Source organism: Mastigoproctus giganteus, chromosome 14 (assembly GCF_048544385.1).
Source record: "Mastigoproctus giganteus isolate SK-2022 chromosome 14, ASM4854438v1, whole genome shotgun sequence".
In the NCBI taxonomy this organism is placed as follows: domain Eukaryota; kingdom Metazoa; phylum Arthropoda; class Arachnida; order Uropygi; family Thelyphonidae; genus Mastigoproctus; species Mastigoproctus giganteus.
The window spans coordinates 4931990-4955188 of NC_143588.1; the positions used below are offsets into that span (position 1 = coordinate 4931990).

Here is a 23199-nt window from a genome sequence, read left to right on the forward strand (position 1 = left end):
CTGGATAACCAATTACTAAAAGCAGTTGGCAAACCCTAAGATGGAAGCTTGTTTAGAAGACCTTTATGCCAAACACGATCAAAAGCCTTTGAGATGTCAAGAGCAACTACTTGTGTTTCACCAAACCTTTCCATTGAAGTAGTCCATAAATGGGTAACATAAGCCAGGATATCACCAGTGGATCGACACTGACGGAATCCATACTGGTGATCATTGATCAGACGGAAGGTTTCTAGGTAGTTTAAGAGTTGGCGGTTAATTGATTTCTCCATTACTTTAGAAAGAGTAGAAGTAATTGCAATGGGACGATAATTGGATGGGAGGGATTTGTCACCCTTTTTAGGAACTGGCTGGATATGAGCAAATTTCCAAGCAGAAGGAAAAACACCTTTGGAATAAGAAAGTGAAAAAAGGCGGCAAAGAATAGGAGTAAGTTCAGGAGCACAGATTTTGAGAACAAGTGGAGAAATACCATCAGGACCTGGAGCTTTCTTAGCATCAAGATTCATCAAAATCCTTCTGATATCCTTTTGACGGAAGACCACAGGAGGCATTGAATGGAGCGTGTTGGGAATGGTGGGAGGTGTTTTACCAAGATCATTAATACATGAGCTGGAAGAAAAATGGGATGCTAGCAGGTCAGCTTTATCCTTGGCTGAAGTGACAACAGAACCATCTGGTTTGGACAGAGGTGGAAGCAGGGATGGGCAAAAGTTGTGGCCAATAGCTTTGGCAAGAGACCAGAATGCTCGGCTACCATTAGGGCAAGAAGCAAGTTTTATACTCTTAGCCTGTTCAAACTCTAGTTTGGACTGATTAATAACTGCTTTACAATTGTTGCGAGCTTTGGTGTAGGCAGAAAATGAAACTGAAGAATTAGAAACAAGCCAGTGGTTATTAATACAAGTACAGTGGTTATTAATACAAGTTGTACACTGACAATTGTACAAGGAAGCTGAGTGTGAGAAAATATTCAACCAGGTTGGGAAAACTAACAGCAAGTTCCGATCTTTGTAAAGCTTTGTAAGTGCTCCTTACAGACAAGTCTCGACTGCACTGCATTGTTACGAACTAAACTTTGATACAACATGTCTGAAGAGGGCAAAGTGTAGTCAATTGGTGTTGAACACAACACTGAAACAGAAATGCACTGACAAAAAAAATCTTAGGTAAGCTAATGTTTAATAGCATACTGTACTGATAAACAATCGTAAGTATATATTTTAATATAACATGCATCTTGTGAGTAAAATTTAATTTAATTTGTAGTGTAGCATCATTGATTGTAATTTGGAATTAATAAAAACCGCTTTCATTTTCTTTCTTTCTTTTGTTTTTTGCATGTTTTGGAACTCAAAAATTGTCAGCTATGTTATTCATTTGTGTTATTCACAGAGAATTAAATTCTCTTTAGTCTGTTTCCAACCCTGCTCTGGTACAGAATTCTGTATTTCATAGTTCACTGCATTCTATGTTTTCACTGTGTGTGTGTGTGTGTGTGTGTGCGCGTGCGTGCGCTCACACTTCATCCATAGTGGATGTTAATTCAATTTATTTTATTCACTGCAGTAAGTGATTAAGTAACCTAGTTAAACATTTAACTAAGTTACTTAAACATTTTAAATAACCTGTTTGTTTGTTTTTTTTTTTTTTTTTTTTTTTTACCCCATTAAAAATACATCTACAGAAAGATTTGATCTATGATCATATTTAATGTTATGATAGTATAAAATAGACAATTTTGTTTCTAGATCATCGAAAGACATCAACCTTTATTTGGCAGTTGAGAAAATTGGACAAGAAAAGTCATTCAGTGATTTTGATTTAAGCAAACATTCTAAACACTTCGTGACGGTAAGAAAAACTATCAAAGAATTTTGTTTGTAGATTTGTATTATGATTAAAAATGAGGATAAATAACTCAACAAACATTTTGTAACTTTAATCTCTTAATAAAAATATTGAAAGCACACAGCAAGAAAGCAGAACTGTTTAGAAATCATCATTGGAATATCACTAACAGATGCTGAAGAATTAAGAATTATTTATGCTGTGTATATTATTAGTATTTTGAGTGGTGATGTAAATTTGATATTACAAAGTTCATTTTTACTCATAATGTTGCTTAGAACTGTATCTTGGCCTTTTTAATAATGTGTCCAATCTTCAAGAAATTTCTTGCAACTATGAGTGTGGGCTGAAAAGAAATATCTCGTAGATCATAACCTCAATGTTAGACAGTGCAAGTTCCATTTAGGTTCTCCCTGTATAAATATATCTTAGTATATGAGTGGTATTGTTTCTGACTGATTGTTATTTATAATTCCAATTATAATTCCTACAAGTACAGGTCACTGTTGAACAAAAGCCGAGAATTAGGGTTGAATTTGAAAGTGTCTGCAATTCTGCCCAGACATGATAGGAGGGAGTATATGATGAGAGCCTTGTCGATCAATTCGGCCCTGGAAAGATTGTGCAAGGCTCAAGGGGTAGAATTTTTTTCAGCCTGGACTGTACTTGTTAACAGGAGAGATTGCTTCTACAGGGATGGGATACACTTAAATAGAAAGGGTGCAAGAATATTTGCTGATGCTATCGAGGCAGTGTTAGGTGGGTCGGAAAACTGCTAGCTTGGGGGGGGGGAGACAAAGACTAATAGATTGACAGTAGCCACTGGCAGAGGTGAAAGAGATTCTTGCACTGCTTCTATTAGAATGAGCAGAAGCCTGAAAAACAAGATGCATGATATTTCAGAGACTGCTGGGAGCCATTGCGGTACAAGTAAACACATGGGTTGTGTTAGAGTAGCTAAGAATAGAAACAGGTGCAGGTATACTTGCGTGTACACCAATGCTAGGAGTTTAGTAAATAAATTTGAATTTGAGGTATTGCTCAAAACATCAAAGGCAGATATTGTTGGGATATCAGAGATGTGGTGTCACACAGATATAAGGGATGCAGAACTGGAATTTGGGGAGTACGTCTACAGAAAGGATAGACAGGATAGGAAGGGGGGAGGAGTTATGCTATTAGTTAAGAAACACATAAAAACCAAGGAAGTGAAGCCAGTCGACATCGCTGGACAGTGCAGTGTTGAGTCAGTTTGGTGTGACATAAGTATTGGGAGATCAAAATTGAGAGTAGGAGTGTGCTATAGGCCTAATGACTCTGATGAGTATAATAAGAAACTTTACAGGGAAATAGAGTGGGCCAGTAAATCAGAGAGTCTTATAATGGGAGATTTTAATTTCCCAGATATTGACTCGAATTTGGGGGCTGGTCACTCACACACTAGCAAGGCTTTTGTGGATTTATTGGATGATTGCTTTCTACATCAGCATGTTCGGGAGGCAACTAGAGGGAGGAATACTCTTGATTTGATTATCAGCAGTGATTCTTCATGCATTAAGAATCTGCAGATAAATGAACCACTAGGTGGCAGTGATCACAGTGTGCTGAAGTGGGATTTACTCAAAGAGGTAACTACCATTAGGGGTAAAGGGAAGGGTTATTGCTTCCGTAAAGGCGACTACGATGGACTGAGACAGTATTTAAATTCTATACAGTGGGACCAACTGATGATGTTACCAACAGCAAATTCAAAATGGGAAGCATTCAAAGAACTTATCTTGGAAGCTACTAGGCTTTACATACCAACTAAGAAATATTGTTCAAAGTTTAGGCCAAAATGGATGTCAGATGAACTAATGAGGCATATGGCAGAGAAGAAAAATGCATGGGATACTTACAAATTAACACATGACACAGAAGCCTATGATAGATACAAGTTGATATGCAACCAAGTTACAAAGGAGGTTAGGCAGGCGAAGGCAGATTACGAGAAATCCTTGGCAAGGGATGCAAAGAAAAACAGCAAAGAGTTCTTTACTTATGTAAACTCTAGAAGGAAGGGGATGAATCAGATTGGTCCACTTGATATCGATGGGTCAACTGTTGATGATCCTGCTCAGGTAGCTAACAAACTAAATGAATATTTTGCATCGACATTCACACATGAGGAGTTATTCAGCGAGGGGAATGCCAGAGGTGTATTCAACTCTAGCAGTAAGCTACAGAATCTTGAAATAACTGGGAGTAAAGTGGAGGAGAAACTGTTGAAGATAAACACAAGAAAGGCACCCGGGATGGATGGGATCTATCCAGTTATATTAAAGGAGGCAGCAAAGGAAGTAAGCAAACCCTTAGCCATAATTATGAGAGCTTCCTTGGACTCAGGGGAGGTACCCGTAGACTGGAGATGTGCAAATGTGACCCCAATTCACAAAGGAGGATCAAAGGCTGACACAAGTAATTATAGACCTGTGATCTTAACTTCTGTTCCAGGAAAATTAATGGAGGCACTGGTTAAAGAAGCACTGCAGGATCATTTAGACAAGACTTCAGTTATAGCTCGGACACAGCATGGTTTTATTAAGGGGAAGTCTTGCCTGACCAATTTGATTGGATACTATGATGCAGTCACAAAAGAACTGGATGCAGGGAATAGCTTTGATATTATATACTTGGATCTTAGAAAGGCTTTTGATACTGTTGCACATGGAAGACTGCTACACAAATTGGAGCAGTGTGACATTGGTGGCAAATTGCTGCTATGGATAAAGGGATGGTTGAGGGGGAGAAGACAGAGAGTGGTAATCAATGGACACTGCTCATCGTGGACTAATGTTATTAGTGGAGTTCCTCAGGGTTCAGTGTTGGGTCCATTGTTGTTTTCTGTATTTTTAAATGATACTGATGATGGTATATCAAGCTTAATGTCCAAGTTTGCAGACGATACAAAGGTTGGCAGGGTTGTCAAGGACACTAGTGACACTATGCTGCTGCAACAGGATCTGGAAAGGTTGAGCAGATGGTCTGAGAGGTGGCAAATGAAGTTTAACATTGACAAATGTAAAGTACTACACATGGGAAACAGCAACCCCAGAGCAACGTATCAACTCTGTGGTACTACACTGACAGTGGTAGAGAATGAAAGGGACTTGGGGGTGGTTGTGCAGGCAGATATGAAGTTCTCTGAGTAGTGCAGACGGGCTGCAAGAGTAGCTCATGGAGTATTGTCAATGATATACAGGAATTTTTCCAGCAGGGATAAGGAGGTGATTATTCCCTTGTATAAGGCAATGGTCCGGCCACACCTAGAGTACTGTATACAGGTCTGGAGGCCTCATTTCAAGAAGGATGTAGAGCTGCTGTAACGAGTACAGAGAAGGGCAACAAGATTAGTGAATGGAACAAAGGGGTGCTCTTACGAAGAAAGGCTTAAGTTTTGCAAATTACAGTGTCTGGAGACTAGGCACCAGCGAGGTGATCTGATAGAGGTGTGTAAAGCCTTGAATGGTTTGAGCATGCTCAATGCTGATGGGATTCTTCCTCTAGCTCAGAATAATCACCTGAGAAGGCATAAATTCACATTGAGGAAAGACAGATGTAGGATAGACGTGCGGAAATTTGCCTTTAGCCAGCAGGTGGCTGGTTGGTGGAACAGACTTCCATCCCTTGTAGTGGAGGTTGATAGCCTAAATAAGTTTAAGGCTCAGCTGGACAGGTATTTTGAACGAACAGAGGGGTTAAGTGGAAGTGGGTCTTTTTTTTTTTTTTTTTTGGCTGATGCTGCATAAGCTTGCTTTCTTGCATCAAATGCCTCTGCTAATGCTAAATGGAAGCATTGGTTAATAACAGCATTCAACTGCAACAGGATCTAGAAAAGTTAGTCAGATGGGCTGAGAAATGGCAATTGAAGTTTAACATTGACAAGTGCAAAGCACTGCATATGGGTAGCATGTAACCTCAGAGTAATGTAACAAATGAGTTACGTACTACACTGAGGGTAGTGAAAAATGAAAAAGACCTGGTGGTAATTGGGCAGTCAGATAAGAAATTCTCTGAGCATTGAAGACAGGCTGCCAGGACAGCTTATGAGGTTTTGTTAGTGATATACAGGAATTTTGCTATCAGGGAAAGGAAATGATGATTATTATAATTAGCCATATGGTGCAAGGAAGCAGAGGCTTTTGCTGCACCAGCTACAAAAAAATTGAGTTACCCTTGAGGGAGAAAAACAAGAGTCAGAAGTAGAAGGGAATCATCAAGAAAGAGAAGAATGATGATATCCAGCTAAAGACCCTGATGTGAGCCCATTGTACAGGGTGTTTCATGTAAAAACCAGCCCCAGTCACTGGCAAAATAATTAGGGAAATCTAACAGGAGTAAAATGAGATAAACACAAAAAAACTGTCAAAAGTAACTTTATTTATTCTCTCCAAATGTACACACAGTTATAAGAGATGCTGGAAATGATGTCCTTGTGCATCTATACACTTTTGTTCACGGGTAATCATATTCAGGGTGCCAGATGCAAAACAGTGACGATAGCTTCAATATTTCTTCGAATGCTGTCCTTCACTTCATTTATCGTGTGGGGGTTGTGCTCATAAACTCTTTATTTCAAATATCCCCACAGGTAAAAGTCACACAAACAAATCTGGAGAACACGGCAGCCACAATCCTTTGCCAACTGTGCATTCCTCAGTGAAACTGTCATGAACACGGGCCAGTGATTCATGAGAAGTGTGACGTGTGGCACCATCTTGTTGAAAGTAGTTTTCATGCTCGTGTTCTGTTAACTGAGTGTAGAAGTTCTCAAAAAAAAGTTCTGTCATTTAAAAAAAAATATTGGGCTGACTATTTGATTGCCAGAAACTGCAATACTAGCATGCACACTCACGTTCAGCTCCCAACTGGACATACTTCAGCAATAGATCTCTCCATTCGTTCTCCAGTACCTTTGTTCCCCCTCACCAATGAGATTGGTGAGGGGGAACAAAGGTGTGCTCTCTTACCAAGGAAGGCTTCAATTCTGCAAATTGCAGCAACTGGAAACTAGGCATTTGCGAGGTGGTCTGATTGAGGTGTTTAAGGCTTTGATTGGATTGAGTCATCAATGCTGATGGGATTCTTTCTCTTGTTCAGACTACACACACACACAAATTCAAATTGAGGAAGGATGGTTGCAGATAGATGTGTGGAAGTTTGCCTCTAGCCAGCTGGTGAGTGATTGCTAGAACAAACTTCAAGTTGTGGAAGTTGATATCTTAAATAAATTCAAGGAAGAACTGAAAAACTATTGGAGGCAATGAATAGGTGAAATGGGAGGTATCATGTTACCCTCCTTTTTTTATTTGGCTTATGCTGTTTATGCTTGCTTTCTTGCATCATTTGTCACTGCTAATGCTAACGATTATCTCAGAACACACAGTTGAGTTTCTGACTGCTGAAACTGTCATTGCCCCATCAAAAACATTGTTGGATATTCTAAAAAAAAAAAAAAAAAAAAAAACAGATTAAACAATTATGGCCTATAAATATAGCATTATTGATTCAACATGTCACTGTGTTAACATATTTGCAGTTGTGGCAAGAATTATGCCGCTGTGTTATGAAGTAGTTTCACATCATCCTCTTTGTAACTCATATTTGCACCCAGAGATTTTTTTTGTTCAAAAAAAAAAGTTTAAGAAAATTTCTCAGTCAATAGATATGACTTCAGTGAAGAAGGGGCCCCAAGTGCTAAGCATTTCTAGTGATCAAGCGATTTCTCCGTGATTACAAGGCATTTGTCAGAGTCTAAAGCGGATTCTCTGTGTATATAGGTGCCTAAAAAGTTTTAGCACAAAAGTTCCTAAGAAAGGAAAGACACCTTTCTTTTATTTATATTTTAACTGTACTAACTACTAATCTATTTTCACTTGGTCACTAGGTGACACTGCTCCTGCCTCCCCGTGGTGGGGCCAGAAACCTGCGAGGAAAAGCTCTCACTTCCAGTGCTAAAAGGAGCAAACATGAGTGATCCAAACATCACAACCACAGATCCCAAAGATCTGACTTCTTTGAGTCAGAAAAACGAGGACAGTGAGATTATTGAGACTGTTGTAACTAAAAGGCAAAAAAAAAGGACGACATAGTTTCATGCACCTACTTTTATTGTCTTTCATTCAATGACAGAACAGCCATTAGGAAAACTGTCGACATTTGTCATCCAGAAATGTTTAGAAAGTGTGAATGGAACACCTAAAAATCAGACTAAAGCGACTGAAATCAGGTGATATTCTAGTCGAGACAGCAAATGCCAAACATGCATTAGCATTAGTAGAGGCATTTGATGCAAGAAAGCAAGCTTATGCAGCATCAGCCAAAAAAAAAAAAAAAAACCCACTTCCACTTCACCTCTCTGTTCGTTCAAAATACCTGTCCAGCTGAGCCTTAAACTTATTTAGGCTATCAACCTCCACCACAAGGGATGGAAGTCTGTTCCACCAACCAACCACCCGCTGGCTAAAGGCAAATTTCCGCACGACTATCCTACATCTGTCTTTCCTCAATTTGAATTTATGCCCTCTCAGGTGATTTTTCTGAGCTAGAGGAAGAATCCCATCAGCATTGAGCATGCTTAAACCATTCAAGGCTTTATACACCTCTATCAGATCACCTCGCTGGTGCCTAGTCTCCAGACACTGTAATTTGCAAAACTTAAGCCTTTCTTCGTAAGAGCACCCCTTTGTTCCATTCACTAATCTTGTTGCCCTTCTCTGTACTCGTTCCAGCAGCTCTACATCCTTCTTGAAATGAGGCCTCCAGACCTGTATACAGTACTCTAGGTGTGGCCTGACCATCGCCTTATACAATGGAATAATCACCTCCTTATCCCTGCTGGAAAAATTCCTGTATATCATTGACAATACTCCATGAGCTACTCTTGCAGCCCGTCTGCACTACTCAGAGAACTTCATATCTGCCTGCACAACCACCCCCAAGTCCCTTTCATTCTCTACCACTGTCAGTGTAGTACCACAGAGTTGATACGTTGCTCTGGGGTTGCTGTTTCCCATGTGTAGTACTTTACATTTGTCAATGTTAAACTTCATTTGCCACCTCTCAGCCCATCTGCTCAACCTTTCCAGATCCTGTTGCAGCAGCATAGTGTCAGTAGTGTCCTTGACAACCCTGCCAACCTTTGTATCATCTGCAAACTTGGACATTAAGCCTGATATACCATCATCAATATCATTTATAAATACAGAAAACAATAATGGACCCAACACTGAGCCCTGAGGGACTCCACTAATAACATCAGTCCACGATGAGCAGTGTCCATTGATTACCACTCTCTGTCTTCTCCCCCTCAACCACCCCTTTATCCATAGCAGCAATTTGCCTCCAATGTCACACTGCTCCAATTTGTGTAGCAGTCTTCCATGTGCAACAGTATCAAAAGCCTTTCTAAGATCCAAGTATATAATATCAAAGTTATTCCCTGCATCCAGTTCTTTTGTGACTGCATCATAGTATCCAAAGTTGGTCAGGCAAGACTTCCCCTTAACAAAACCATGCTGTGTCTGAGCTATAACTGAAGTCTTGTCTAAATGATCCTGCAGTGCTTCTTTAACCAGTGCTTCCATTAATTTTCCATGCAGAAAGACTGCTTCAAATGAAAACATTTGGTGGGATTCCAGTAAAGGTCTCTCCCCATAATACGCTAAATACGTTGAAAGGGGTAATATCCGAGTGGGACCTTTTCAGCATCTCTGAAGAAAAAGTTAAAATTGAACTGGAAGATCAAGGCATCATAGCTGTGAGGAGGATAAAAGTTACTAGAGATGGGACACTTACCCCAACAGAAATCTCATACTGATGTTTAACAGTCCTAAACCACCTACATCTGTGAAGGCTGGATATCTAAATTATAACATCTGACCATATATCCCAAATCCTCTCCACTGCTTTAAATGCTAAAAGTATGGTCATTCACAAATGGCATGCTGTGGTGTTGCTATCTGTTCCAACTGCAGGTCTCAGGAACATGGCAAAATGTCCAAACTGCAAGGGGGACCAGTCCGCCTATTGCAAGAACTGTGAATATTGGAAAAGAGAAAAGCAAATTCAACAATATAACATTCTGTCACATACCAAGAAGCTAAGAGAACTGTACTCCCAACTATCTTAAACTGACCTTCCTATGCGCAGGTCATAACGAATTGATGTACAATAGAAACCCAAACAGATTTTACAATTCCTCCAAAGAAGTCCATCTCAGACTGGGCACGAGCACTACTTACAACGTCCCAGCCAAAACATCAAGAGAAACTCACCAACACACCACTATTCGTACCTCCTGATGCAAAACACTCAGAAACGAAAGTCCCTCAAGGAAAACTTAATGTCATAAACCAGAAAACAACTGAACAAATGGAGACAAACAACCAACCAAGCAGACGAGTCAGTACTAGAGATTTTTGCAGAAGAAGAGATGGACACCGGTAAACCATATTTTCCAAATGAAAAACTTAAGTTCGAAAAGCATAAAGCACCGTCTAGGAAACAGTCTGAAACCTTCTCCAAAATAAAATAATGGGAACTATAATCCAGTGGAACTGTAGAGGATTCTGCATTAGCATAGGTGACATATACAATCTGATTGCACAGTATGCTCCGCTATGTCTTTGCTTACAAGAAATCTACCTCAGACCTCAAAACTACCTTAATAAAGAACTATACAGCATATCAAAAGGACAGAGTAACAGGCGGCACAACTCATGGTGGTGTGGCAATACTAGTAAATTCTCACATTCCTTCCCAGATTGTCCCACTATGCTAACTGCACCCTTGAAATGGGTGCAGTTAGCATAGCCACTGGATCCCTCATAATAGCAATAACAATTTACGTTCCACCAAACCAAGATTTATTACAGCAGGATTTAGAAGACAGTAATGCAGTTTCCAACCCTTTTCTGTATACTAGGTGATCTCAGTGGACATAGCCCTGTGTGGGGTAACACAACCACAGATAGGAGAGGAAAACAAATTGAAAAATGGATAGATGAGAATGATTTGACTTTGTTGGATGATGGCACACATACATATACATATCTCCCATCAGGATTTAGCACAACTATCAACCTGTCTGTATGTTCTCCAAGAATATTTCCAATACTCGACTGGTCAGTGTACAGTGATCCTCTTCATCGTGATGATTACTATCCAGTAATCATCACGATGGCATTTGGAATCACATACGAGTCACGCAAAACTCCTAGATGGAAAATATATATCTGTTGAAATATATATATATATATTTCAACAGATATATATATATAACAGATATATATATATAGAAATATATATATATCTGTTATAAATCTGTTGCAAAACTAAATGTTGATACTATCAAGCAAAAATCGTTAGATGCGGCGGTACAATATGTTACAAATAAAATAATTCAAGCTGCCAATCTGACTATTCCAAAAACATCAACACATTTCCCAACACATCCAAAATCATGGTGGAATGAAGAATGTGCACAGGCTAAAAGAGAGAGCAAAACAAAACCTGGAATACTTTTCAAAGATATCCAACTATAGAGAACCTCATATTGTTCAAGAAGGCACAAGCAAGAGCAAGATATATTAGGTGAGCCAGTAGGAAAGCATCCTGGATAAAACTTGCATTTACATTAACAAGTTCCACACCATCTGTCTGGAATAAAGTTAGCAAAATGAATGGCTGATACCAGTTTATTCCAACTCCTATTCTAAACTGGAATGTACAAGTCACTGCAGAGCAGTCAGAAATAACCAATGCACTGGGCGAAACTTTTGCCAAAATATTAGCGATCACCTCATACACTCCCAGTTTTCAAATATACAAAGCAAGAATAGAAAGGCACAAACTGAATTCTTCCACAAGAAATGATGAACAGTACAACCTACCTTTAACATTCTATGAATTGAAACATGCTCTATCGCAGACAAAGAAAAGTGCTGTGAGACCAGACGAAATTCACTATATGATGTTAAACCAACTCGATGATCTATTCCAAATGGCATTACTAGAACTATATAACAGAATCTTCCTAGAAAACCAATTTCCGGACAGTTGGCATCATGCAATAATTCTTGCTTTCCCAAAACCGGGGAAAGATCTCTCTCTCTCTCTCTCTCTCTCTCTCTCTCTCTCTCTCTCTCTCTCTCTCTCTCTCTCTCACATCCTGCTCAGGTAGCTAACAAACTAAATGAATATTTTGCATCTACATTCACACATGAGGACGCTAAACACAAGAAAGGCACCTTGGGTGTATGGAATCTATCCAGTTATATTAAAGGAGGTGGCAAAGGAAGTAAGCAAACACTTAGCCATAATTATGACAGCTTTCTTAGACTAAGGGAAGGTATTACTGACAAAACTCCCCAGGAAGGGTAGCCCTGGGGAGTTTTGTCGTGTCGAAAGAACAATACTCTCACTTTTACCAGAGCATGTCTGTCAGGGCGCAGAATACTGCTATCCTAACAGTTAAGTCATCGTCTGGGTGTGGTGGGAAACTAAGGCAATTTTAACTATTGATTATTGTTTAATTGCTGGGGGGGCTGAATTGCCATTCTTTGGATTGTTCTGCGCATTTCGAATACTTTCTGTGTGAAAAATATAAAAGCTTTATAATTTTCCTCTTCTATGATGAACAGATGTTCTCCCCTGGGAAGGGGTGGTCAATCTGTGCTATTAGCTCTGTTCTGGGGATGTCATATATTATACATTTGTATAGAATGTGTGTCCAGTCTTCACTTTTGCCACAGGTGCAGTTTGGGTCATCGGTCTGGCCTAAGGAGGTTAGTTTTGCCTTTAGGGAGCCGTGCCCTGTCAATATAAATGTTGTAAAAAGTCCAGGGGCATACCACTTAGGTGGCTTTGGGCTCACCATTGACACCAGTGGCAGAAACCGTTTGTTGACCAGACCTCTGGTTTCCTGCTCCCACTTTGTTTGCCATAGCTCGTGGAGCTTTGTGGCTATTCTTTTTCTTTCATCATTGAAGGTATTGGTTGTATCAAGGGCTATCCCCAGAAATTCTGGGGGTATGCCCTTTTTAAATCTATAATATAAGCCTCTTTTGGCTACTTCCAGGTAAAGTGGGAGAGTTCCGGCCAACAACTGTAGTGCAGGTGTGCTTACTGTGCGACATGCTCTGGTAATAGTGAGTAGTATTGTCCTTTGTATTGATTCTAATTTATTCCTATTTCTTAGTATGGCCGAGCGGATGAACCACGCACCAGCTCTATAGGTGATAACAGGTAGGAACATTGCACGGTATATGATTGCCAGGGTCTTTCTTTTGAGTCTTCAGTCTGCTCGACTGATCCTTCGATTCTAATTTATTCCTATTTCTTAGTATGGCCGAGCGGATGAACCACGCACCGGCTCTATAGGTGATAACAGGTAGGAACATTGCACGGTATATGATTGCCAGGGTCTTTCTTTTGAGTCTTCAGTCTGCTCGACTGATCCTGGCAATCATACCTGCATAATTTCTCACTTTCTTCGCCAAGTAGATCAAATGGGGGTAAAAAGTTAATTCTGAATTGAAGACTACTCCAAGATATTTTAGTTCTGTTGCCATTTTTATAGTGGTTGTGTTAATTTTGATTTGTGGATATCTTCTTATATCCAAATTGCCTTTTAGAAGTATTTGTTTGGTTTTTTTTAGGCGATATTTTGAGCATGTGTATTTGTGCCCACTCCTGCAGTTGCAAGAGGGCAGCCTTTGATCTTTGCTCTACAACCACTCGCGTGTTACCTTTTTACAAGGAAAATCGTATCATCTGTAAAGACCAGGCTTTCCACAGGGCCCAGATCCAAGGCCAGAAATTCGTCCAGAACAATGTTCCAGAAGAAAGGGCCAAGGATTGAACTCTGCGGGCAGCCCTTATTCACAGGGCGTGTCAATTCCTGGAACCTTGTGCATACCGAGACGCTTCTGTCTGTAAGGTAGCTGTTTATTACCTTATAGAGGTTTTGTGGGGCATTTGCCTGGCTGAGTCTCCTAAGGACACTAGGCCACTAGAGTGAGTCAAATGCCCCTGCAAAATCAATGGAGATTGTCAGCATATATTTCTCCTCTGTGTTTTTAACTGTTGTCAGTAGGTGGTGCATGGCATCCTCCGTAGAATTGCCCTGCTTAAAACTGTACTGATTGTTGGAATGTAAACCTGCTTCTGTATAATATTGAGCTAATCTGCACTGAGAGTGTTAGAGAATGAAGTACTACACCGACAAGGTAAGGTATAAGGTATGTTCGTGTCAGACGGCACCTGGGATTTCTCCCATCTCCGCGTGTGTTTCGCTGTATTGAGGACAGTACACTGTCAAGCCAGAGACTTGAAAGTGTGTGGGTCGTGTCTGTGTGCAGTGTGATATGTTGTGTCCATTGTTTATCCGGCTTATTGGCCGCCAGGCTCCTAGTGGGGCCCGACGTTGCCCATACCCTGCCACGTGGAGGCTAGCCGGGTGTATCCAGTATCACAACAATTTGCTCTGGCAGGTCCTGCCACCTAGTTTCCTGGGATTTCAGTGGCTAGGGCCTATTAAAAAAAAAAAAAAAAGTTTATGCATTTGACATTAATGCTTAATGGGATTGCTGTTAGGAAATCGCTGGTTAGGGTTGAACATTAAAGAGATGTGTTAAAGGCTAAATAGGTCGGGCAAAATTTTGATGTTATTAAATTTAGACATGTAAGGCCATACGCTAGATAAAAGCTGATAGTGTTAGATATCTTAGATTTGCACAAAACCGGTAGAATTTAGACGTTGGTTATAATTTGGCGGCATTGTTAAGGGGTGTACTCGGTCGATTTAGTGAGAGAGAGAGAGGGGGGGAAGATTGAAGACTGGGGAGGAAACAGATAGAAGAATAGGGACGATAGAGTAGGCATCCCCAAGAGGTCAGTGGAGACGAGCCCCACCAGGCGAAATATGGGGGGGGGGTAGGCAGGAAGGAGAGGAGACAGAGATCCGTCTCCTCCATTCCCTGCCTGGGGATGGGGTTTTAAAGGGAACCAGGTTAGAGTACCCAGTTCGGATCGCCAATGGCGTGTTGGCAGCAAAGCCACAGAACAGAATGTCTTCGTCGGTGTCATGTCCAAGGAGTGTCGAATCCGGTATGAAGGTCCAGCTGCCCATCCCGCTCTGGGGGTGGGATATGTTAGCTGGCAGTGGGGAACCTACCAGGTGAGGGGGGGGAGACACACACATTTACATTCATTTGTAATGTGCATTCTCACTCTACTTGCATTTTTTTTTTTTATTTATTTATTTTTTTTATACTTTTTTTCTTATTTTATAATTTTTTATACTTTTTTCTTATTTTTTAATGTTTTTTTATATATATATATATATATATATATATATATTTTATTTATTTTTATACTTTTCTTATTTTATAATTTTTTATATACAGGCATACCTCGAATAACGAATAGGATGCGTTCCACGAAATTACTTTGTTAAGCGAAACTTCGTTTTCAGAGGTAAAAATACTATGGCCAAAATAGGGATACGTTCCTACGTAAAGAAAATGAAAAGCTTTTTTTTCGAACAAAGAAAAGTTTTATTAAATAAACAGTCAACTTACATACAAAGTGAAATAACATTTTAAAATATGAGTCTAAAGTTGATTGTTTATGCTCTTTTTCTCTTTCATTTAACAATTGCCTATACGGAGTTATTGCATTTAACACTGATCGCTTAACAATAACACTTCTTCCTAAATCAGGATCATTTTCACTAAAAAAATTTAAAACGTTTTCAATGTCATTTAAGCACCTTTTTAAATCTTTGGTTGTTAACACTTTTTCGGCAGGAACTTCTTTAACTTCGTCTTCATTATCTTTGTCTTCGTTGCTAACAAGGTTTTCTAAATCTTCCACTGAAAAACGATCATTTTCTGCATTCAATAAATTTCTAACATCCTCTTCATCGACATTTTCGAAACCTATTGATTGAGCCATCTGGATAACTTCATTTCTAATTTCTTGGATGTTATTTTCTTCTTCTAGTACAACTTCTGGCCATATTTTGCGCCAAACTCCATTTAAGCATTTCTTAGTGACTTCTTTCCAAGAACTATCAATGTTTTCAATTGCGTTTTTAATGGTGTAGTTTTTCAAAAAGTTTTAACTGTCATTTCCTCTTTATCCTCTAGTTCAGTTAAACTGCTTAATGTTCGACGCAGATAATAAGCGGCCCCGAGTGCCAAGCGTTTCTAGTGATCAGGCGATATCTCTGCGATTATAAAGCGATTTCTAAAGTGATAGTGATACATATTTATAGAGTTTAAAGAAAATTCTCTATTGTACATATATATATAGTTGCTGAAAAGTACCAGCACAAAGAATCCTAAGAAAGGAAAGACACCTTTCTTTTATTTATTTCCTAGTTCTACTAACTACTAATCAACTTCCGCTTGGTCACTAGGTGGCACCGCTCCTGCCTCCCCGTGGCGGGGCCGGAAACCTGGGAGGAAAAGCTCTCACTCCCAGGGCTAAAAGGAGCAAACATGAATGATCCAAATATCACAACCACAGATCCCAAAGATCCATCTCCTTTGAGTCGGAAAAATGAGGATAATGAGACAAACGTTACCAAAAGACAAAAAAAGGACATAACAACGCTTCACGCACCTACCTTTCTAGTCCTTCATTCAACATCAGAACAGCCATTGGGAAAACTGTCGCCATTTGTAATCCAAAAATGCCTAGAAATTGTAGCTGGAACACCAAAAAATGTCAAGAGACTGAAATCAGGCGACATTTTAGTCGAGACAGCCAGTGCCAAACATGCAGAAAGACTTCTTCAGATGAGAACTTTTGGAGGGATCCCAGTAGCAGTCTCTCCCCATAACAGCCTAAATACATCAAAAGGAGTAATTTCTGAATGGGACCTTATTAGTGTCTCAGAAGAAGAAATTAAAAATGAGCTAGAAGATCAAGGTGTCATTGCTGTGCGAAGGATTAATGTAACTAGAGATGGTATACTTACTCCAACCAGAAATTTGATACTGACCTTTAACACTCCCAAACCACCTACATCGGTAAAGGCCGGATATCTAAATTGTAACATCAGACCATACATTCCAAATCCTCTCCGCTGCTTTAAATGCCAAAAGTATGGTCATTCACAAATGGCATGCCGTGGAGTTCATATCTGTTCCAACTGTGGATCTCAAGATCATACCAATCAGAACTGTCCAGCCGAGCAACCGAAATGTCCAAATTGTAAGGGGGATCATTCCGCCTATTCTAAGAACTGCGAATTCTGGAAAAGAGAAAAGCAGATTCAACGATATAAAGTAGAACACTCAGTCACATACCAAGAAGCTAAGAGAACTGTACTCCCGACTATTTTAAACAGACCTTCCTATGCACAGGTCATAAAGAATCGGCGTACAATAGAGACGCAAACAGATTTCACGATTTCCCCAAAGAAGTCTATTTCGGATCGGGCACGAGGTCTACTTATCACATCCCAGCCAAAACAAAAAGAGAAAGTCACAAACACACCACTATCTGTACCTCCAAATGTAAAACACTCAGAAACAAAAGCCACAGAAAAACGTAATATTATAAGCCAGAAGCCAACGGAACAAATGGATACAGAATTGACCAATCAGGCAGAGGAATCAGTACTAGAGATTTTTGCGGAAGAAGAGATGGATACCGGCAAACCATATTTTCCAAAGGAAAAACATAAACTTGAAAAGCTTAAAACAACAGCTAAGAAACAGTCTGACACTTTCTCCAAAACCAAATAATGGGGATTATAATCCAATGGAACTGCAGAGGTTTCCGCAATAATATACATGATATATATGATCTGATTGCCAAGCATACCCCGCTGTGTCTTTGTCTGCAAGAAACATATCTCAGACCTCAAGACTCTCCCACAGTAAAGAACTATATCACATACCGTAAAGACAGAGTAACAGGCGGCACGACCCATGGTGGTGTGGCAATTTTGGTAAATTCGCATATTCCTTCCCAAGTTCTTCCACTAAACACAATCCTCGAGGCGGTTGCAGTACGCATAGCCATTAAATCTCTCATAACCATTATAACAATTTACGTTCCCCCAAACCAAGAATTACAACAAGACTTGGAAGATATATTAACTCAGTTACCTCCACCCTTCTGTATACTGGGAGACCTCAACGGACACAGTCCTATGTGGGGAAACACAGCCGTAGACCGGAGAGGAAAACAGATCGAAAAATGGATAGAACAGAATGACTTAACCCTGTTGAATGATGGCACACATACATACACGCGTCTTCCATCGGGAAATAGCACAGCTATCGACCTATCATTATGCTCTCCAACATTATTTCCAATACTTGATTGGTCTGTACACAGCGATCCTCTCAGCAGCGATCACTATCCAATAATCATTTCCGTGATATCAGGAACCACATGTCAGTCACGTAGAAATCCCAAATGGAAAGTAAATGAAGCGGATTGGGAAAAGTATAAATCCATTGTAAAATTAGATGCAGATATTATCAAGCAAAAACCGTTAGATGCAGCAGTACAATATGTAACAAATAAACTAATCCAAGCTGCTGAGCAGGCTATTCCAAAAACATCATCACACCTTCCAACACATCCAAAACCATGGTGGAATGAAGAATGTTCACACGCTAAAAGAGAGAGGAATAAAACCTGGAATAATTTCCGAAGATGTCCCACTACAGAGAACCTAGTAATATTCAAAAAGGCACGAGCGCGAGCCAGGTATGTTAGAAGAGCCAGTAGCAAAGCATCCTGGATAAAATTTGCATCCACTTTAACAAGTTCCACACCATCTCAAACTGTCTGGAATAAAATCAGCAAAATGAATGGCAGATACCAGATTAATCCACCTCCAATCCTAAACTGGAATGGACAAATCACCGCACAGCCTTCAGAAATAGCCAATGCACTGGGCGAAACCTTTGCCAAAATATCAGCAACCACATCATATACTCCTAATTTTCAAACATACAAGGCAAAAATAGAAAAACACAAACTGAATTTTTCCACAAGAAATGACGAACAGTATAACCTTCCGTTAACTTTCCATGAATTAAGAACAGCTCTGTCGCAGACAAAGCAAAGCGCTGTAGGACCAGACCAAATTCACTACATGATGATAAAGGAACTTGACCACCAATCCCAAATGGCATTACTTGAACTGTTCAACAAAATCTTTCTAGAAAACCAGTTTCCAGATAGTTGGCATCACGCAATAATTCTGGCCTTCCCAAAACCGGGAAAGGATCTTTCTAATCCACGCAACTACCGTCCAATTGCTTTAACAAGTTGCCTAGGCAAAGTTATGGAAAAAATCATCACGCTCGTTTAATGTGGTATTTGAACAGTAATAATCTTCTCAACTCAGCACAGCATGGTTTCAGGAAAAATCGCTCAACACTAGACCTACTTATAAAATTAGAAAATAGTATACGGAATGCCTTCATCCGAAAGGAACATCACGTCATGATCTGCTTTGATATAGAAAAAGCTTACGATACGGCATGGCGTTATGGAATCCTTCAAAACCTATACCTCCTTGGTTTACGTGGACATCTCCCTATATATATCCAAAATTTCTTGCAACACAGGACATTCCAAGTTAGGCTGCAGACAATCCTTTCAAAGGTTTTCATCCAAGAAAAAGGAGTGCCTCAGGGGTCTGTGCTTAGCACGACCCTGTTCGCTATTAAAATAAATACAATAACCGAGCAAATTCCAAGAATCATTGACGCAGCTTTATACGTTGACGATTTCAGCATTTCATATCACTCTCAGAATATGCGAAGTATAGAACGGCAGCTACAAGGAACAGTAAACAAAATAAGCAAATGGGCTCAAACAAATGGCTTCCGGATTTCCACACAAAAAACTGCGTGCATACACTTCTGTAGAAAACGAAACCTACACCCTGATCCTGAATTGAAACTTGACGGACATATTATCCCAGTAGTACCAAGCATAAGATTCTTAGGACTTCTTTTGGATAAGAAACTAACATTCCTTGATCACATTAAACAACTCCGGCTTTCTTGCTTAAAGAAATTAAACATTCTCAAAGTTCTTTCCGCAACAACTTGGGGAGCAGATCGACGTACACTTCTCAAACTTTATCGATCTATAGTTCGTGCCAAACTAGATTATGGAGCAGCTGTTTACGACTCTGCTAAACCAAGTGCTTTGAGATGGTTAGACCCCATACACCACAGTGCACTCCGTATAGCACTCGGCGCTTTTCGAACTTCACCTATACCAAGCCTTTATGCAGAAGCCCATGAACCTTCATTGGAGCTTAGACGACAGAACTTGTTATTGCACTATGCCGTCAAGATAAAATCTATCAGTGATCATCCCAATAGAGATTTTCTGTTTTCATATAACTGGGAAAACATATACCAAGCCCATCCACGGATGAATCGACCTGCCAACATCCGTCTGAAAGATTTACTACTAAGCCGAGAACTTGATTATGACAACGTAGCTGCTGTAATTACACAGACCATTCCACCATGGTGCATAGTTCAACCCATATATGATATGTACTTTCAAACCTGGGGGAAAAACACCCTATCCAGACAAAACTACCAGCAGTTATATGCAGCATACAAAGAACAATATCCACATCACACCTGCATATATACAGATGGGTCTAAGTCAGAGACTTGTGTAGGCGCTGCAATTCATTTTGAGGATCGTACCTTCATCCAACAACTCCCAAAAGAATGCAGTATTTTTACTGCTGAATTACAAGCCATTTCAATGGCTATAAACCAAATCAAACATAAACAGATAGCAAACAGCATTATTTTCACGGACTCACTTAGCTCTGTTACTGCCTTGCAGAACTCAAATACCAAAGGACACCCAATCCTACAACATATCCAAATTTCAATATCAAAGGTATTACAAACAAATCACAATATCAGAATCTGCTGGATCCCAGGCCACACAGGAATAACTGGAAACGAAAGAGCAGACAAAGCAGCAAAAGAAGCTTCCACATCTGAGTATGCCTTTCATACAATTCCATATACAGATTACAAGTCCTTGATCCACCAAAGTAGTATAAAACAATGGGAAAAACACTGGCTAGATCAGACTAGCAACAAACTTCGCCTAATAAAAGAAACACTTCGACCATGGCCTACTAGCTTCCGATCGAATAGACAAGAAGAAGTGATCCTCGCTCGATTGCGAATCGGGCATACACATATGACTCACTGTTATCTACTCAGAGGTGAAAACCCCCCTCAATGCCAAAACTGTCAAGTTCCGCTAACTATACAACACTTCATGGTGAACTGTCCAAAATTTCATAGAGAATGTCAAAGAGCCTTTCAATCAATAATGAATAAACAAAACAATCTAATGCTTAAAACAATTTTAGATGACCGGCCAAATATAACCGAAGTTTTCTGCTTCCTTAAGTTAACTGGATACTTTCAAAACATATAAAATTAATAGTACACCTTTTATAGAGAAACTACACAAATATATATAGCAAAGTCTTGGTTCTGCCATAAACCACAAGTAAAGTTAAAAAAAAAAAAAAAAAAAATGCTGATATACAAAACTCTCCTACCTAGGCTAGGCGCATTATAGCCTAAGCTGCTCTTGCGCCAATAGCTTGCAAACAACAACAACAACAACAACAACAAAGATAATAAGCTTTAAATGATGCTATTACTCCCTGATCCAATGGTTGAATCAGGGAAGTTGTGTTTGCTGGAAGAAACACAACTTTGACAGGAATGCATGTTTCCAACGTGTTAAGATCAGTAGGATGTCCCGGAGCATTGTCTAACAACAAAAGAGCTTTTTCTTCAAAGTTGTTTTTTTTTTGACAATACCGTTTTACTTCAGGACAAAAGTGGCTAACAAACCAATCAGTAAATAACCCCTTGGTAACCCACGCTTTTCTATTTGCTTTCCATATTACAGGTAAATTCATTTTTATGTTACCTTTTAACGCCCTCGGATTTTCTGAATGGTAAACTAATAACAATTTTAATTTATAATCGCCAGAGGCATTTGATCCAAAGAGTAACGTTAAACGGTCTTTGGCTGCTTTGAACCCAGCAGCTGATTTTTCTTCAATAGAAATGAAGCTTTTTGTTGGTAGCCGTTTCCAGAACAAACCACTTTCGTCAACATTGAACACCAAATTTGGAAAATTTTCACGTTCAATTATTTCCTTTAGTTTTTCTGGAAACTTATTTGCAGCTTCTGTTAATTTTACACTATGAATCCTGGCCCGTTTTTTAAATTTCTCGAACCAACCACGAGAAGCCCCAAAGGTTTCCGTAATTTCTTCAGTTTGTTTAGATTTCAGGTGATTAAACTGGAATATTTTTTTTAATGTTAAATGGGGCTTGAAATTGCCGACTTCGTTATATCGAAGCTTCGTTATCAGAGGTAACGTTAACCAAGGTATGCCTGTATATATATATATATATATATATATATATATATATTTATTTATTTATTTATTTATTTATTTTTATACTTTTTTCTTATTTTATAATTTTTTATATATATATATATATATATATTTTATTTATTTTATTTTTTTTTTATTTCACTCAACTCATTCATCTTTTTCTCACACACCAGGAGGGGATGCAATGATGTGTCGTGTAAATTTAAATACTAATTAAAACTAGGGTTAGTGTGTACTTAGCATTTTTGGTTTATGTTCTTTTCTCACACGCTTAACACTTTTATTCATTCTTCTAGCTCTCATCTCATTTATTCGACTCTCTTTCTGCACTGCACTCTCTGGGCACCGCAACTTACTGTTATTCTTCAGTTGTGGTGCAGGCCAGGGGAGAATGCAGTGATAGTGTTTGTGGTTTGTAAATGTTTGTTGGTACAGTATATATAAAGTAATGTAAGTTATTTTTAACTTTGTATTCTTTCGGCCAATTACATTTGTTCTTCTGCTCATTCCCATTCACTTTCTCTGCATGCATTCCCATCCCCCTCCCCTACATTGGTTTGGGGCCCCAGAGTCATGGGGAGTTTTGTTATGTCAGGTTTCTGTCAGGGTGCAGAATACTGCTATCCTAACAGTTTTTAAGTCATCATCTGGGTGTGGTGGGAAACTTGGGCAATTTTACTATTGATTATTGTTTAATTGCTGGGGGGGCTGAATTGCCATTCTTTGCATTGCTCTGCGCATTTTGAAAACTTTCTGTGTGAAAGATGTAAAAGCTTTATAATTTTGCTCTTCTATGATGAAGAGATGTTCTTCTCCCCTGGGAAGGGGACCAATCTGTGCTATTAGCTCTGTTC

General features: G+C 39.4%; 1 protein-coding gene across 1 annotated transcript in view; it reads left to right on the forward strand.

The window, feature by feature from the left end:
* Nucleotides 1-23199, forward strand: part of Tbc1d15-17 (TBC1 domain family member 15/17) — a 331818-nt gene that overhangs the window by 57950 nt on the left and 250669 nt on the right. Inside the window, exon 5 of the mRNA XM_090389001.1 lies at nucleotides 1752-1854. Coding sequence (XP_090245127.1) covers nucleotides 1752-1854 — 103 coding nt within the window. The remainder of the gene's footprint in view (nucleotides 1-1751; nucleotides 1855-23199) is intronic.